At 40.4% G+C, this 17,824-nt stretch overlaps 1 protein-coding gene across 2 annotated transcripts; it reads left to right on the plus strand.

Moving 5' to 3' along the window:
- The first annotated feature begins 787 nt into the window (after positions 1-787).
- TYRP1 (tyrosinase related protein 1) lies at positions 788-17,351 on the plus strand. Of its 2 annotated transcripts, none has more exons than XM_036434066.2 (8): positions 788-960; positions 1,403-1,857; positions 3,149-3,471; positions 6,202-6,406; positions 10,282-10,449; positions 12,005-12,184; positions 15,512-15,658; positions 16,993-17,351. In XM_036434066.2, exons 2-8 carry the CDS (start codon positions 1,473-1,475, stop codon positions 17,196-17,198), a joined length of 1,614 nt encoding a protein of 537 aa, XP_036289959.1. In that variant the 5' UTR covers positions 788-960; positions 1,403-1,472; the 3' UTR covers positions 17,199-17,351. The 2 variants fall into 2 exon arrangements, with proteins under 2 accessions (XP_036289959.1, XP_036289960.1); XM_036434067.2 differs by lacking the exon at positions 788-960 and adding an exon at positions 1,072-1,309.
- The last annotated feature ends 473 nt before the right edge of the window (positions 17,352-17,824 follow it).

Here is a 17,824-nt window from a genome sequence, read left to right on the forward strand (position 1 = left end):
AAGGCATTTAAATAATTTTAAATTAGTGCCATTGGCTTAATCCTTGAACAGAAAGTAGGAAAGAAGCTGGTTAGTGGTCAACTTCTAAACCACAGAAACACAGTGAACCTGTGTTACTTTGATAAAGAGATGGACACACCCCAATACAGGTGAAGGCTACCCAAGGTCAACACCAGCAGGCACCAGGAGCATCGACAGCATGTGACTTGGTGTAATTGTATTTGATGCTTTTATTTTATATATATTTTCTTTTAAATTTCTAATAGGAAAGGAGAGGGAGAAAATGAGATTAGAAAATCAATGATGAGAGAGAATCATCGATAGGCTGCCTTCTGCACTCCCCACAATAAGGATTAAGCCTGCATGTGCCCTGACCAGGAATGGAACTATAACCTCCTGATTCATATTTCGATGCTCAATCACTGAGCCATGCCAGCTGGGCAATTTCATGCCTTTTCTAAAACGATTATTCTCTCTAGAAATGGTAAGAATGGCAGCATCTGTTTTCAAGACCAAACACAATCAAAAGTTACCATCAGGGCCAAGCATTGGCCTAACCTTGTATCACCAAGAAAGAGCCAGTATTCTGATTTCATCCTGTAAAGGTAGATATGTCAGAAATAAAAAACTCTACCACGGAGATAGACATTCTCTAGCCTCTCCAATTTGTGGTATTCCAAATGAGTGCTTCTGGCCTTTAAAGCATCACAAGGAAATCAGTGGGGAGGGAATCATGTGCTAACCAACTACTTAAAGGGCAGGAAAACTCACTGACGTGAAAGAGGATTAGTAAAGGGTGCGGAAGAGCACGGGCCCCTCCCAGTCTGGGGGAGCAGATTTGTGATTAGTTATCAGGCACAAACCCACATGCAATTAGCAGCTCTGACATCAGGGGACTGGCAAATATAAAACACTCAGCTCTGAGAGCGCTTCTGCAGAGAATCCCCTCAGGAGCCGGAGGTACTGGAGAGAAGCTCCACGGGAGTGGGTGGACTGCAGCCAGGCCTCCATTAGGCTGGGGGGATTTTAAATAATGAAAATTAACTTGCTGGAAACCTGCTCCCAATTCCTCTTGCAGCCCCCATGGTTAGATGTAATTAGTGGTGGTGACCTGCTAATGACTGCTTTTGATAAATGGCATCCAGGATGAGTATTTTTTATAAATAGAAATTAAGATGGAAGAAAACTAAATGACTAGGGTTGGGGATTTAATTATGTGGGTATTATACATGTCAAAAATTTTTTAAGGTAAATAACTGTTTTTTCTGACTTGAATTGGCATGGGACAGGTGTGAGAAGCATTTTGAAGGTGGGTTGGAAAGGGCTCATGCCATTTATAACATGCCAAAGGGGGAGAGGAGGGGAAACCTTGTATAATTCCATGTTGCTTTCTCCTTTTCAGCTTGATTTTTATCTATGTGCCTCAGTCTCTGCACAAAGGGCCACAGAACAGGAGCCTGGCTTCCAGCAGAATGGGAGTGCACAAATTCCTCTCTCTAGGATACATCTCCTTGGCCCTGCTGTTCACTCAGCAGGCCGGGGCTCAGTTCCCAAGGGAGTGTGCCACCACGGAGGCTCTGAGGAGTGGGGTGTGCTGCCCAGACCTGGCCCCCGGGTCCGGGCCCGGGACTGACCCCTGCGGCTCCTCCTCAGGGAGGGGCAGGTGTGAGGCCGTGATTGCAGACTCCCGGCCCCACAGCCCCCAGTACCCGCATGATGGCCAAGACGACCGGGAGGGCTGGCCCACACGGTTCTTCAACAGGACGTGCCGCTGCAATGGCAACTTCTGGGGGCACAACTGTGGGACTTGCCGTCATGGATGGAGAGGAACCGCTTGTGACCAGAAGGTTCTCACAGGTAAGCGGGGGTATGAATGGCTAGACGGTCCTGTGTGAGACCCAAATCACTGGAGCTGGAAGAACACCTGGGAAAATCATACAGCTCAATCCTCTCTCCACAGTTGAGGAAAGAGGCTTACAGAGATTAAGAAATGTATTTAATTTAAAGGAATGAGCTTGGGGCTCAGGTCATCTGACTAATATTTCCTTCCAGAACATGTGTTGAACCACCACAATCTGCTGGGAACTGTGCTAGAGGTTAATGACTATGCTTTCAGTAACTCCTCAAGGTAGTTATGTTAATTAGCATAGGAGTGGTCTCGAAAGGACGCATCCATGCTGGAATGTGTCCACAGCTGGCCCTCAGAAAACCTGGACTTCATGCTGAGGTTGTCCACCTCTAATACATGGGCCTCTTCTACCCCACTTGCTCACCCCCCAGTAAATTCTCCCCTGCGATGAGCAAGTTTAGCCATTTTTGATGATGAGCCCAGCCAGCAGCCTAAATAGCAATAACAATTAATAACAAGGCATGAAATAGTAGCAGCCAGCAAAATGCGATTGTTTTCTGGATGCCATACCAAGGGTTGAACAGAAAGTTTATTGAGTCTTAATTATGAGCCAGGCTCTGGTCTAACTGCTTTTTATGTGTAAACCCTTTAAAAGGTACAACTCTGCAGATATATTATCCTATGTAATAAAAGCTTAATATGCAAATTGTCCCCTCTACCAGGAGTTCGACCTGGAGTTTGACCAGGGAGCAGGGCAGGCCAACCATCCTCGGACCTTTCCCCCACCTCCCATCTCCAACCCCGGCCGGACCCCACCCATGCACTAATTCATGCACTAGGCTTCTAGTGTTTTATATACACTTTGTAGATGAAAACTGGGGCTTAGAGAAATATGTGGTCATTGAATGAGTCTCTGGTCTTCACCACCATGCTACACCACATCCCTTGTTTTTGCAAGATTTATGACAATTAAAAATGTAGAAAAATGTCAATAGAGAGCAGAAATAAACAGAACACAATCAAAATCCACAAGTAAGATGACAGAAAGCTCACAAAATTCTATATTAAATTGGAGAATGGGGGAGAAAGCAACTGAGGGAGAGACAACAAGAGGAGCAGAGAGATGGGGAAGGAGGGATATATAATAAGAGGTTTTTTTAAAGTAAAAAAAAATTTTTAAACATGCATGCAAATTATCATTACAGGTAAACAGAGCATGGTGTGTTAGATTATTATGCTCATTCTCTACCCATCCCCACAAGGCAGAGGTTTTCATGTCTGCATTTTGTATCCCTTTAGTCAGGAGAAACCTCCTGGATTTAAGCACAGAAGAGAAGAACTACTATGTCCGGGCCCTGGATATGGCGAAGCGCACCACTCACCCCCTGTTTGTCATTGCCACCAGGAGGACAGAAGAGATCCTGGGGCCAGATGGCAACACACCACAGTTCGAGAACATTTCCATTTACAACTACTTTGTGTGGACACACTATTACTCAGTCAAAAAGACTTTCCTTGGGCCAGACCAGGAAAGCTTCGGCGAAGTGGACTTCTCCCATGAGGGGCCAGCCTTTCTCACGTGGCACAGGTACCACCTGCTGCAGCTGGAGAGAGACATGCAGGTACGCAGGGAGCATCTCCATGTTCGGGTCCTTTACACACAGGGCGCCTTGTTTCCAAGTCATTTGAGCCACTTGTGCTCCAAAGCATGGTGTAACAGAGCAACCCCTGTTATTGCTCTGCCTGAGGCATTCTATGTTCCTCCCTGTGCCAATTGCTTATTAATTGACCTTGACAATTTGTGAAGTGAAGAGAAAGTAACCTCGATGATGAGAAAGGCAAGTGAGACATTTGTAGGTGCCAATGAAGGCACTGGACATGGTCCACGGCTCTGTAATTAAAACAATGACTCATATAGATATGCCAGTCTTCCAAGTCCCAAATATGAACTCTCCATACCAGTGGACAAAACTAACGTGATATGGGGTTTCAATGATGTAAAAAGTCCCTTTCCGTTTATATATTGTCATATTTGCATTGAGCACCATTGTTCTCTATGCTTCTAATAACAGGTATCATAACTGTATCTTTTAAGAGACCTAGAAAAAATACCCATGTGATCTTGAGTCCAGCATTTTTAAAACCACTTTGAGGCTTACAGAAGAAATCTACTAAAAATATCCCATCAGCTAGATATCATTTTTACTTAAGAGGCATTGGCATAAAGTGAACTTCAACCCAGTTATTTCCTGCTTGTTTTTAAATATGTTTTTACTGTTTTTCAAGAGAAAGGAAAGGAAAAGGGGATAAAGATAGAAACATCAATGATGAGAATCATCAATTGGCTGCTTCCTGCATGCCCCCTTCTGGGGTTCAAACCCACAACCCAGGCATGTGCCCTGATGGGGAATCAAACCCTTACCTCCTGATTCATGGATCAGTGCTTAGCCACTGAGCCACAGCGACCAGGCTTCCTATATATTTTTAAGCACATAAGCTCAAACCACATTAAGTTGTCTGTTAACAAAGACACTTTATTATTGCGTCTTTTACTAATTGCTCCTCCTTAAGAAAAGTATTGTAGTTTTAAGATAAAATTTTAAATTACTAGGTCTAGGAAATCAACAAATTAAACCAGTTTTCTATGTGAAATAACTGTAATGAATCCCTCTCCCTAAGTTAAAATCTAAAAATTAACCTAAAAATATCTGAAGGCAGAAAAGGTGTTTATTTATCAATGTGTAATATCCTTGTGCCCAGCATTATTCCAGGAAAATAAATGGTTAGAAGAGTGAAAAAATAATGCATGACAATACAGAATAAGATATTTGTATGAACGTAGTCTATCTATATGCAGTATGAGGGTGATTAAATAAATTCATCTGGTATTCTGCACTTCATATTTTATAGCTCTGAATACAAGACATTCAGTAGATTACTCGTAGATAAATCTCTGTCATTTGTAATCGACTCTAGAGCTTCATGCCTTCAAGTCATTTTCCCATGAGCACACCAAAATGAAAGGGCAGATGGAAAGTATCTAAAAGCTTCAAATTGTGCCTGTGTAAACTTCAACCTCTAGGACTACTTATATTTTTAAAACCCAACAGCACAAGGGATCCAACCAATTACAGCCTATACGTAATGTGCCGTGGAAATGCCACATGAATATGCTCCGGCTCCCAAATGTCAGCTACTGAACCACAAATGACTCTTAATAGTCCCCTGGAAGCTGTCACTAATATCTGTGAACCGGAACAATGGCTTCCAAATGAGGACTCTACGTCCCGGGAGACCCATCGCTGGCGAAGCCTGGGAAAGCTCTGGGCCCTCTATCACACCCTGAGGGCCAGGGGATGCTTCCTAGAAAGGCTGGAAGTGAAAAAGCAGTAATGTCCCAAGTGCAGGGAGGCGGAATAAAACAGTGGCAATTCCCACATTTAAATCTGACACTCTCAATGTAATTCCCCAAAGACCGAAAGGGAATGAGAAATAACAGGTACCGTCAATGCATCTTTTAAGGAACCTAGGAAAAATGCCCATGTGATCTTGAGTCCAGCATTTTTTAAATCGTTGAGATCAGCCCTAAATGGGAAGCAGGTCCCTGTTCTACAGAGCAGCATGCACACAGAAACACTCTGTTTCCCTTCGGCATGTCCTGGTGGTATGAGCTTTGGGGAGGAGGTTGAGTGTTCAGAGTATAGACTCTGAAGCAGAGGTCTCAAGGTAAAACTTCTTTACAGCCCAGGCAGATAAGGTAAGTCTGACAGAGTCTGTGTAGCCTGTGGCTGAAGCAGAATCTAAATGCCTCAAAGCATTCAAGTTAAACTAAAAAATAAATAAATAAATAAATAAATAAATAAATAATAAATAAATAAAACCAAAACAAAACAAAAGGCACTGTTCCACAGAACACATTCCAGGAGGGTCTGGCTCCAGACCAAGAGTTAGCAGTGCTTGCATTACAGAAAGGAAAATGGAAAATAGAAGGAGGTGCAAATGTCAAGAAGTAGAAGTGATTATTGATAACTTTTGGCACAATCAATAGAAATATAATTACCTATCTAAAAAAAGAAAAGAAAGACCTTTCCCCTGCCCCCTAAAGAAATCAATGGCAGGAACTTCTGTATAACGAGTTGAGTTTAAATTGCTCCTGAGCCTAAAGTGACTCCTTTTAATAAATGAGAAACTTTGTTAATAAAGTAGTTGAGTCCTCCAGCCCCTCAGACCCACTAACTGGCTTCTAAGTGGCTGAAATGAACTAAGAGAAATAGACTGCCAGGGAGGAAACCCAGCAGAGAGAGAATTTTAAGCAAAAGCCAGAGAATGCTAACTGAGTTTCTGTGATCTAGGAAATGTTGCAGAATCCTTCCTTCTCCCTTCCTTACTGGAATTTTGCAACCGGGAGGAACGTCTGTGACATCTGCACCGATGACATGATGGGCTCCAGAAGCAACTTTGATCCCAACCTTATAAGCCCGAACTCTGTCTTTTCTCAATGGCGAGTGGTGTGCGAATCCCTGGAAGATTATGATACCCTAGGAACCCTGTGTAACAGTAAGTTCCAAATGATATCTAGGATTCAGAATTCCCCTTAGGGAGAGGGATTAAATGTGCTGCCTGAAGGCCATTCGTTTTATTGAGGATGTCAGACTAAAATCTATTATTGCAGAGAATTGATGTAATGAAATCAATTCATGAAACAACTAAGACACTCAAGACAATCTATAAGGTGCAGCAAGGGGAACAGAGTGTGTCTGTACATTATTACATTCTTTTCTTGAGCAATCTGGTAAGTGCATTGCTCACTTTCTTATTTTGGAAAGGTCTAATTGTATAACTTAATCCTCTTAGTGCACTCAGCACTGCTTGCTGATCATGTGTCTTGTGTTGGAATTTCATAGAAAATGTTCCCTAGGAAACCTGAAATACACAGAAAGACTTGGAAGTAAATAATAATAACAACAACAACAACAATAATTAACATAATACACACACACACACACACACACACACACACACACATATATATATATATATATATATATATATATATATATATAATGTTAATCTAGTTAGAGGGTTAAAATAAAAAGATGATATAAAGGATGCTTAACCAGCTGTCTTAGCATTCTTGTTCCAGGGATCTGAACACCAGCTCTGCCACAGGTCATTTCTGTCATGTGTGGCTCTGCAACTGAGCTTTCTATTCTCTTCCTTGGATCTTATTATATGTCCTTGTGCTGCAAATACAAGGTCTTCATTATTAGAGTCTCTTTATCCCTCCTTATTTTTCCTCTTTAGGCATGTCTGGCTATCCTATGTAATAAAATGCTAATATGCAAATCGACCAAACCACAGAAAGACTGGTTGCTATGAAGCATACTGACCACCAGGGGGAGATGCTTAATGTAGGAGCTGCCCCCTGGTGATCAGTGGGCTTCCACAGGGGGAGTGCCGCTCAGCCAGAAGCTGGGCTCACAGCTGGTAAGCACAGAGGAGATGGCAGGAGAGGGAGAACAGTTGGGGGGGACCAGGCCTGCAGAGGAAGGCAGCTGGGGAGTGACTGGGTCTGCAGGGGAGGGAGGACAGCTGGGGGGGACCAGGCCTGTAGGGGAGGGCAGTTATGGGCAACCAAGCTGGCAGGGGAGGGCAGTTGGGGGCAATTGGACTGGCAAAGGAGCAGTTAGGCGTCAATCAGGCTGGCAGGGGAATGGTTATGGGGTGATCATTCTGGTAGGCAGAAGCAGTTAGGGACAATCAGGCAGGCAGGCAGGCAGGCAGGCAGGCAGTTGAGCGGTTAGGAGCCAGCAGTCTCAGATTGTGAGAGGGATGTCTGACTGCCTGTGGGATCAGGCATAAACCAGCACTAGAACATCCCCTGAGGGGTCCCAGATTGGAGAGGGTGCAGACTGAGCTGAAGGACAACCCCCCCAGTGCATGAATTTTGTGCACTGGGCTTCTGGTAAGTTATATAAATGTCTAACCACTATGTTGCGCACCTGAAACTAATATATTGTCAACTGTCATTAAATTTTTTAATTTAAAAATAAAAATAGATGCAATAGCAGAGGTTGTACATGTATAAACAAATTTTAAAGTCACTAGATTAAAATTAAATTGGTTTAACTAGTTTCTTCACTATCAAAATCCTGCACTACGAAGCTTCATGAGAGCACATTTGAATATAGTGTTTTTGAAACCCATGTAACCAATACTTTTTTCCTTGGGATGTAGTGACAGCTCCCTGAATAGTAAACTCCAAAATATTAGCTTAAATTGATGGGTTAGCTAGTATAGTCTGAAAGTTTTTATAATAATGTATACCTAAAACATACATATGCACTTTCCAGTCTCAATATAGTCATGTTTTATTTTTATATTATATAAATTTATTTTTATATTATACTAGAGGCCTGGTGCATGAAATTTGTGCACAAGGAGGGGGGTTGTCCCTCACCCTAGCCTGCACTCTCTCTAATCTGGGATCCCTCAAGGGATTCCGACTGCCTGTTTAGGCCTGATCCCAGTGGCTCATTTAGGTCCAATCTCATAATCTAGGACTGCTGGCTCTCAACTGCTCACCTGCCTGCCTGCCTGATTGCCCATAACTGCTTCTACCTACCAGCCTGATCACCCCCTAACCACTCCCCTGCCAGCCTGATCAATGCCTAACTGCCCTCCCCTGCCAGCTTGGTAACCCCCAACTGCCCTCCCCTGAAGCCCTGCCCCCCCCCCCCACTGCCCTTCCCTGCAGGCCTGGTCCTCCCCAACTGCCTGCCCCTGTAGGCCTGGTACCTTCCCAATTTCCCTCTCCTAAATGCCTGGGTCCACCCCAACTGTCCTCCCCTGACAGCCTGGTCACCCCTAACTGCCCTTTCTTGCAAGCCTGATTGCCCCCAGCTTCCCTTTCTTGCAGACCAAGCTCTCCCTACAGCCCTCTTCTGCTGACCTAATCAACCTAATCAACCTGCAGGAAGCCATCTTGTGGTAGCCATCTTGTCATGGCCAAATTGTGTCCACATGGGGTGGCCATCTTGTGTGTTGGAGTGATGATCAATTTGCATATTTCCTCTTTATTATATAGGATAAAGCTGTTTATGCTAATTATTATGTTAATTATAAAGCATACAATTAGGATTTCTATGAATGAGGTACAGTGAAAATGAGTACATGTTGAAATATTCTCTCTCTCACCCAGTAAGTTATTCTCTGTGTCTCCTCTAACGCATGAGTACTCTTCTCTGGAGACCACTGAGGCAGACTAACAAAAAATGCTCCTAATCAAACTCTTCTCCTCCCACCCCCAATAAGGCCTCTCCCACTTCATGAATTAAACATAACTTTATCATCTTGCTGTTTGATTTCTTCACATTATGGTTCTTATCTAACTTCTCATATTTCCCACCATTCAATAATCTCTTACATTGCCATGTAGCCCAGACAGGTGAGCTCACAAACAGGCCAACGTGATTAAATCTCATATAATAACATGTACCAAACCACTATTTTAGCAACTATTAATGCCAGGCACTATACCAAAACTGGGGCCCATATTAGTGAGCAAGAACAGAATTCTTGCTCCAATGGGACTTATCCTATATAATAAAAGGGTAATATGCAAATTGACTCTATGGTGGAATGACCGGGAATGACCAGTAGCTATGGTGGACACTGACCAAAAGAGGGCAGATGCTCTACACTGGAGGTCAGTGCGCTCCCACAGTGGGAGTTCCACTCAACCACAAGCTGGGATGGTGGCTGCGAATGCAAGGGAGGTGGCAGGAGCCTGTCCCGCCTCCTCAGCAGTGCTAGGATCCACCCAACTGGGAAAGATATTTCCTACCCTCCCTTAAGAGGCATCTATCATATGATCCCTAGTATCACAGCTCTTCGCTCAGTTGTTAGTCTTACTGCCCTTCAAAAGACTTTAATTATTTCTGACATAACTTCCTAAAAAATGTGTTCATTGAAATTGAGGATTGTTTTTCTTTCTTTCTCTGAGGGCTGAAACAGACAGCATTCAAGTGCCAAACTCCATATATCTATATACATGAAATATGGATTTCAGTGTACAATTCAAGTTTATGAGATTATTTGGACAAAATTCAATTTTTCATGGAATGTTTATTTTAATATATTCTCAGGAAAGAAGCATATGTTGATTTAACAAACACTGGGACCTCTGTCTGTTATTGTGATCACTTCTTTCTTTCGGATGATTTTATGTGTCACTTATTTACTCTTCTTAGAGAAGTTGACATAACTTAGATTTTCTCACTTTAATGCCACTGAAAAGCATTTTAAAAATGTATCTCCTCTACCAAGAAGAACCTATTATTCAGGGTCCATGCTGTATATAAAATGTTGAAGGGCAATAACAAGATCTCTAACCATTCTCTAAATGTTTGCATCCCCCATCTTCTTCCCAGGCACTGAGGGGGCGCCAATTAGGAGGAATCCAGCCGGAAACGTGGCCAGACCAATGGTGCAGAGGCTTCCTGAACCACAGGATGTGGCTCAGTGCTTAGAAGTTGGATTATTTGACACACCTCCGTTCTATTCCAACTCTACAAACAGTTTCCGAAACACAGTGGAAGGCAAGTAAACAAAATTAGTGTTTTGAATTGATTTAGTTATCACAGTAAACTGAAGTACTCACATTCAGATCTCTTTGAAAAAAAATTTAAATGCCACATTGATCCAATTAGTTTATCTGAATGGTGCTGCCAATATGATATAGTTATAATTTTCTGCTCACAAAAGCACTTCCTCAAATAAAAGTGTCAGACCACAAAAGTCCCTTTTATCTAAACTCTCACCCGAGGATATATTTTTATTGGTTTTAGAGAGAGAGGAAGGGGAAGAGAGAGAGAGAGGAAAAAACATCGATGTGAGTGAGAAACATTAATCAGCTGCCTCCCATATACACCCCAACCAGGGACCTGCAACTTAGGTATGTGCCCTGACCCAGAAATCAAACCCACACCTTTTTCCCTTTTGGTGTATAACACAATGCTCCACATTGTCATGACCCACAGGTTGAGAACTGCTGCTGAAGAACCTAAGATAATCGGAAAACAGATGCAGAGCCTAAGATAATGCTGTAGATCATTGGAAAATGGAATTCGTGCACCAGTGGGGTTCTTCACCCTGGACTGTGCCCTCTTGCAATCCAGGACCCCTCGGGGGATGTCAGGCAGCTGGTTTCAGTCTGATTCTTACAGGCCAGGCCGAGGGACCCCACAGTGAATGAATCTTTGCACCGGGCCAGTTTCGGCCCCATCTCCACAGGCCAGGCTGAGGGACCCCACTGGTGCACAAATCTGCACACCAAGCCTCTAGTATGCATATAAGATCTTTAGTTAATCTCTTCCCGCCCACGGCCCCTTTCCCTCTGAGATTCATCAGTCTGTTCCATGTTTCCATGCTTTTGCATTGAGCATCTTCCCCTGGTGGTTAGTTCACATCATAGCTACTGGCTGAACAAATTGCCGAACATTAGACATTTAGGCTTTTATATATGTAGATAAAATATATGTTTATTATATATAAAATGGAGATATATGTAGAAATATGTATATGGAATAGACATCATTATCGAAAGTTCTATAAATGTTTTGAGGGTAGGTCCTCCAGATGTTTAAATCTAATACAGAGGTGTTAAGAAAGCCCTAAGAAATTGTAACTTCTCCACCACAGTAAGTTTCCAAAAATAAATATGCTGACAGTCATTAAAAGGGAATAATATAGGAAACTAAAGTAACATCTGGCTATTTAAGTTCCAGGACAATCAGAGTGGTCTCCCAATCAGCAGTTTTCAGTAGAAGCTAGACATTTCCACTGTTATATAGAGTGATGTTTGCCTTGTGGAAATAGAGTATTCTGTGTATTTTGATTGGTATCCTTTGCAGGTCATTATCTTTAACCTGGAGGCTACATTGAGAATGCCATGCCACTAGTTCATAACCAACCTAGTTCTAAGTATAGCAAACAAAGGTCGCTAACCGAAGGTAGAGAGAAATAATGCCATTATGTTAAGCAATGTCCTGGTAAGCTTAGAAAAACTGTTGCTCAGGATAATCACTGCTGTTGACTTGACAAGTAGAATATTTGTAATGATTTTTACTATTCTCATTCTATTTTTATATCTAGGTTACAGTGATCCCACGGGAAGGTACGATCCTGCTGTTCGAAGCCTTCACAATTTGGCTCATCTATTCCTGAATGGAACAGGGGGACAAACCCATTTATCTCCAAATGATCCTATTTTTGTCCTCCTGCATACTTTCACTGACGCAATCTTTGATGAATGGCTGAGGAGATATAATGCTGGTGAGACATTTTTATATGCTTTTCGCAGGCTCAGCAAAAAAAAAGATTGTTCGGATGGCAAAATTATCACTTCAGGCTAAGCACTTGACACACATAAACTACATTTCAACATAAGGCAAAAATAGCTCTATTATCTTGCCATTTCCAAATACTCCAACCACTTTGACAAGGCAGACAAGAAGTCTCTCAGAATGGCTATAGTAAGAAGATATTTACTAGCATTCAATAGAACTAAGCAGTTAATCCCTTCTCATTTTTACTGTTTCCCAAATTTTTCTACCTCATATCTTTCAATGAACATTCTTATTGCTTTTTAATATAGATGGGAAATTCTTACAGAGCTCTTCTTTGATACTCCAAAAGAGAAAAATTATTACACTCATAATCCATAGTTTTGATTTTATTACTTTATTCACTCTCACAAATGGAAATTTTGCTCAACTTGAAAAGATGATGTTGGTTTTTATATCACACCATAGAAAAATCTCTTTTTAAGTTCATTTTAACATATTTAATCTTATTTACAAGGTCACTTTCTCTTAATTTCTACTCAGCTGAGAGATTTATATTACTTTTAATTTTTTCACATTACTTTTCAATGTTGTTCCTCTGGTTAAAACATTGTAAATTTTTATATTTTAAAAGTGTTCTAAATGTTGACTTCTGTGCCTTTATCTCATCATGCATATAAACATAATATTTGAGATTAAATACCTATTCATTTATCCACTCAATTCAGCCAATCCCTTATTTTCTTGTATGTGGTTGTGTGTGTACAGAAGTTCTTAAATTAACCTGATTAAGACCATTAATTGATGAGTTGGTCAAATAGTATGTTCCATTATTTTTAACCTGAAGGCTACATTTAGAATGTCATGCCATTAGCTTAAAGCCAACCTAATTACGGATATAGCAAACAGATATTGCTAACCATAGGTGCAGAGAAACAATTCGATTATATTAAGGGAAAAACTGTCCTGGCAAGCTTAGGAAAAATTGTTGCTCAGAATAATCACTGCTGTTGACTTAACAGGTTAAATATTTTTATGAGTTTTACTATCCATCAGAAAATTATTTAACAAGTGAATAACTTACAAACAAATATTGGTTCATTTATCAATCTGCTATGAATTCACTGATTGGTGTTCCACCTCATTTGCATGTGTATTTAAGTACATATGTATGATTATAAGGCATTATCTATAATAAAGATAGATGAAGAGCCATAGAAAGATTACATTATAATCCAGTTGCTGTTATTTGTTATTTTTACTATTGTTCTTCATTCATTTTAATAGATATAACTTAATCACACAGCTGAAGCTGACCTGGGTAAGGGTGATCGAGTGAAGGTGAAATGGGAAGTTTACAAATCCAACTTATTAATTTTAATATCTAACTTGAAAAAATAATTCTCCTCAATACACCAACATGTGATTTTCTTGAAGACAGAAATTTTGTCTGTTCAAAGCTATAGCCCCTTGCCTAGATCAGGGGCTCAACAGATGTTACTAGATAAATACTTAAGCCTCAAAAATATAAACACTATCATTTCTAGAATCGTTCTTCAAACTAGATTCTAAAATTCTCTTCTGTGCTACATGGACTGTGCAGATAATATAGTTCTTACAAACACAGTTGGACACTTCACTAGTTTTCTCACATGTCCCAGCTCTTAATGTATTTCCACCCATGTAGAGCCCAAGCTCACTTGCAACTCTGGCTTTGTAACATTCTAGCTGGTAATTAATTGTACCAACATATAGAACAACAACAACAACAAACCACAACTTTTGCCACAAAGGACATTTCAGTACTTTTAACCCTTATGACAAAAACTCGTCAATGATATAAATACCTGCAACTTGTATTTAACTAGAACAGTCCCCCTTTGTCTGCAGGGGAAATGTTCTGAGAGCTCCAGTGGGTACCTGAGACTGTGGATAGTAGTGAATCCTAGAACTGCATGCACTGTTTTTTCCTTTAGGTACATACCTATGGTAAAGTTTCATTTATAAATTACACACAGTATAGATTCACAATAATAACTAGCAGTAATATAGAACAATTATAACAATTTATATATATATATATATGCTAAGCAACCAAAACAACAGAACCACCAGAACAACTGCAACAACTGATCGATACGACGTCCACCACGGCAGCAAACTGGCCCAATCAGGGACCCCATTGCCCCCCCAACCTCTTACAGCCCCTCTCCCCCACTAGCCTGGCCCCTGATTGCCCCTCCACACTCGGATCAGGGGGGACCCACAGGCCAACTGCCTGCAGCCCCTCCCCCAGCCAGACTCTCACCCTGATCAAGAGCAGGGCTGGCTGACCAACCTCCTGGATCCCCCCACCCCCCGCCAACCTGGCCCCAATCAGATTTCACCCATGCACAAATTCATGCACCGGGCCTCTAGTATTTTAATAAGTTATATGAATGGCTTTGGGGCAGTTACCTGAACACAAGCACTGCAATAGCACAACACTGATGGGATAATTGAGAAGCTACTAAGTGACTAACGAGCTGGTGGCATATACTGAGTGCATATGCTGGGCAAAGGGATAATGCACTTCGTGGGCAGGACAGAGCAGGAGGGTAAAGATTTCATCACGCTACTCAGAACTGCACCATTTAAAACTTATAACTTTTTATTTCTAAAATTTTCTATGTAATATTTTCAGACCACAGTTGACTGTGGATAACTGTACCATGGTTGACAAAACCATGGGTCAGGGGAAACTACTATAGAAAGAGGAGAGGTAGCAGGAAGCAAGTAAGATTCCAAGATGGTGATTCAAAATTTTTAAGAGTTTTTTGTTAACAGAGTAAAACCTGAGGAACAAGTTAATATTTATTTCTCTAAAAGTAAACAGAAAAAAAGAAAATATACCAAATAGAAACATTTGCAGTCAAGAAGAAACCTCCATTAGAAACTATCAAATTTAAATCATAGATGTTACAGCAAACTATAGACCCATCTTTTCTTTACCTTTGAAAAAATAAACTTAATTTTATTAAAATCTGTTTCTGTAATTTAAAAGTAAAACAATTAATGAGCATCAAAAATGACAAAATACTGAAACACGCCAGTTTTTGAACTTGCTTTTTCTATGGGATAATACATTAATTAGTGCTATACGCAAGGCGTTTGAAATCTGCTTTATGCAAGTCCCTGTTCTGCTGTAGTAAAACTTATGTCTTCATTCATTGTAAAATATGAAAGAATGTTTTTAATGTTATGCTTGAATATTTCAGGTCATCTTCAGAATATAACTATATACTAATATTAATAAGGTATTTTTGGCATATTTTAGACATATCCACATTTCCATTGGAGAATGCCCCTATTGGACATAATAGACAATACAATATGGTGCCATTCTGGCCTCCAATTACCAACACTGAAATGTTTGTTACTGCTCCAGACAACCTGGGATACACCTATGAAGTTCAATGGCCTGGTGAGTATTAAAAATGTATTTTTACTGTGGAAAGTTTCAAAAGCATTATGTTTCCTTTAAAAGTAAACCAATCACAGTGTTCCTTTTTTTTATATTTATTTTTTAAATATTTTTATTGATTTTTTTTTATTTTTTTTTACAGAGAGGAAGGGAGAGGGATAGAGAGCTAGAAACATCGAGGAGAGTGTAACATCGAACAGCTGCCTCTTGTACATCCCCTACTGGGGATGTGCCCGCAACCAAGGTACATGCCCTTGACCTGGAATCAACCCTGGGACCTTTCAGTCTGCAGGCCAATGCTCTATCCACTGAGCCAAACCGGTTTCGGCAATCACAGTATTCTTGAGGCTGAAATTTCCCACTTGCATTTAGAAACGTTCATTTAGGTTTTCCTTTGATGATAAAGCGAGTGAACTTAACACTTGTTGCCAGCCCACTCTGACCTGGTATTGCACTGATTATAGTATAGTACACTATCTCATTTAACCCTTACACCCCTCCATGACAGGGTCATAATCCTGATTTTACAAATACTGACGACAAGGTTTAGTGAGGGTAACTGTCAAAGGTCACATGCTTAGTAAGCAGAGAAACTGAGTTTTGAGCTTAGCCCCCTAATTTTTCTACAACATAATGTGCCACTGTTTATCTATCCTCAAAAAAATTTTTAACAGCATGAGGTACTCCGAGCTGTCCTGAGATTTTGAAATGCAAAACTTTCTTGTTTACATTTAAATTTAGCCCTGATCAGTTTGGCTTAGTGATAGAGCATTAGCCTGTGGACCAAAAAGTCCCAGGTTCGATTCTGGTTGAGGCATGTACCTTGACTGCGGGCACATCCTCAGTAGGGAGTGTGCAGGAGGCAACTGAATCGGTGTTTCTAACTCTCTATCCCTCTCCTTCTACCTTCCTCTCTGTAAAAAATAAAAAAATAAAAAAATCAATAAAATATATTTTAAAAATAAATTTAAATTTATTTTTTTAAGGAAGGCAGCAGGATACTGCAGAAGAGCACAGGGTTTGGGTTCTGAAACACCTGTACTCCAAAACCAATTCTATTATCTACTAATCAAATGACCTTGGGCAAGTGACATTATTTCCTCATGTTTAGAATTAAAATAACTACCCTAATGGAATCTACTCATTATGAGAAATTAGAAAGTGCCTCCAAGATGACAAATGTTATTCTAATCTAGACAGTGTAGCCAATAAAAATTAAGTATGAGGATTTTAGTAAAGTGCCTAAATTTAGAATCCATTTTTTGATGGCAACTATTAGCAGATTTATTTATTTATTTGTTTTTTTGTTTGTTCTTGTTTTATTTTTCAAATAGGTCGGAGTTTTCAAATTTCTGAGATTATTACCATAGCAGTGGTTGCTGCTTTATTGCTGGTTGCAGTCATTTTTGTGGGCGCTTCTTGTCTGATCCGTGCCAGAAACAAGATGGATGAAGCCAGTCAGCCTCTCCTCACTGACCAGTATCGACACTATGCTGAAGAATATGAAAAAATCCCGAATCCTAATCAATCCATGGTCTAACTATAAAAGACCAATTGTCTTACACAATAGTATTACAAAAGCCCTGGCTGAACAATAATAGATTGAGTTGCTAGCTGTATTTCCAATCATTCTGTTCCCTTCTTCCTATGCCTGCACAAGTTGAAATTAAAGCTCCAGAAATCACTTTCCAGAGCTGGGAAGAGTCACAACACTTTCCTTTTTATTTTAAACAGTAGGTTGCACCCGCTCTGTGGTGTTGAAGCAGAAAATGTCAAGATTTTTTGGCATGTTTTAAAGGTCACTTGAATGACAATGTAAATAAGCTACTTTTGCTTTGTTTAAAAATCATAAAGAAAAATCATGATTGATAGAAAATTCCTGATTAAAATACATAAGTAAGCATTTAGACAATATTAAGATATAAATATATTTCCATTCATTGACACTGACCAACAGATGTAAAGGTAGCCACATTTATTAGTTAAAGTAATATATGTGGAATTATAAATGGGACTCTAACTTCTTCAAAATGGTCAGAAAAGTAAAATAGAAAAGGTCACGTATGACGTGGGCCTCAAAGAATGCCAATGGATTTACCAAATACAAGGTTTGAGAAGGGCTTTCCATGCAAGAGTGGCAGCATTAGCAAAGTCAGAGAAGTTCGA

The sequence above is a fragment of the Pipistrellus kuhlii genome, unplaced genomic scaffold (genome assembly GCF_014108245.1).
Source record: "Pipistrellus kuhlii isolate mPipKuh1 unplaced genomic scaffold, mPipKuh1.p scaffold_m20_p_12, whole genome shotgun sequence".
NCBI classification, from domain to species: Eukaryota; Metazoa; Chordata; class Mammalia; order Chiroptera; family Vespertilionidae; genus Pipistrellus; species Pipistrellus kuhlii.

Coding starts and splice junctions, on each gene's coding strand:
- TYRP1 (XM_036434066.2), top strand. CDS start 1,473: ATGGGAGTGCACAAATTCCTCTCTCTAGGATACATCTCCTTGGCCCTG. Junction 3,472..6,201: donor AGCTGGAGAGAGACATGCAG/GTACGCAGGGAG, acceptor TCTGTGATCTAG/GAAATGTTGCAGAATCCTTC. Junction 10,450..12,004: donor TTTCCGAAACACAGTGGAAG/GCAAGTAAACAA, acceptor TTTTATATCTAG/GTTACAGTGATCCCACGGGA.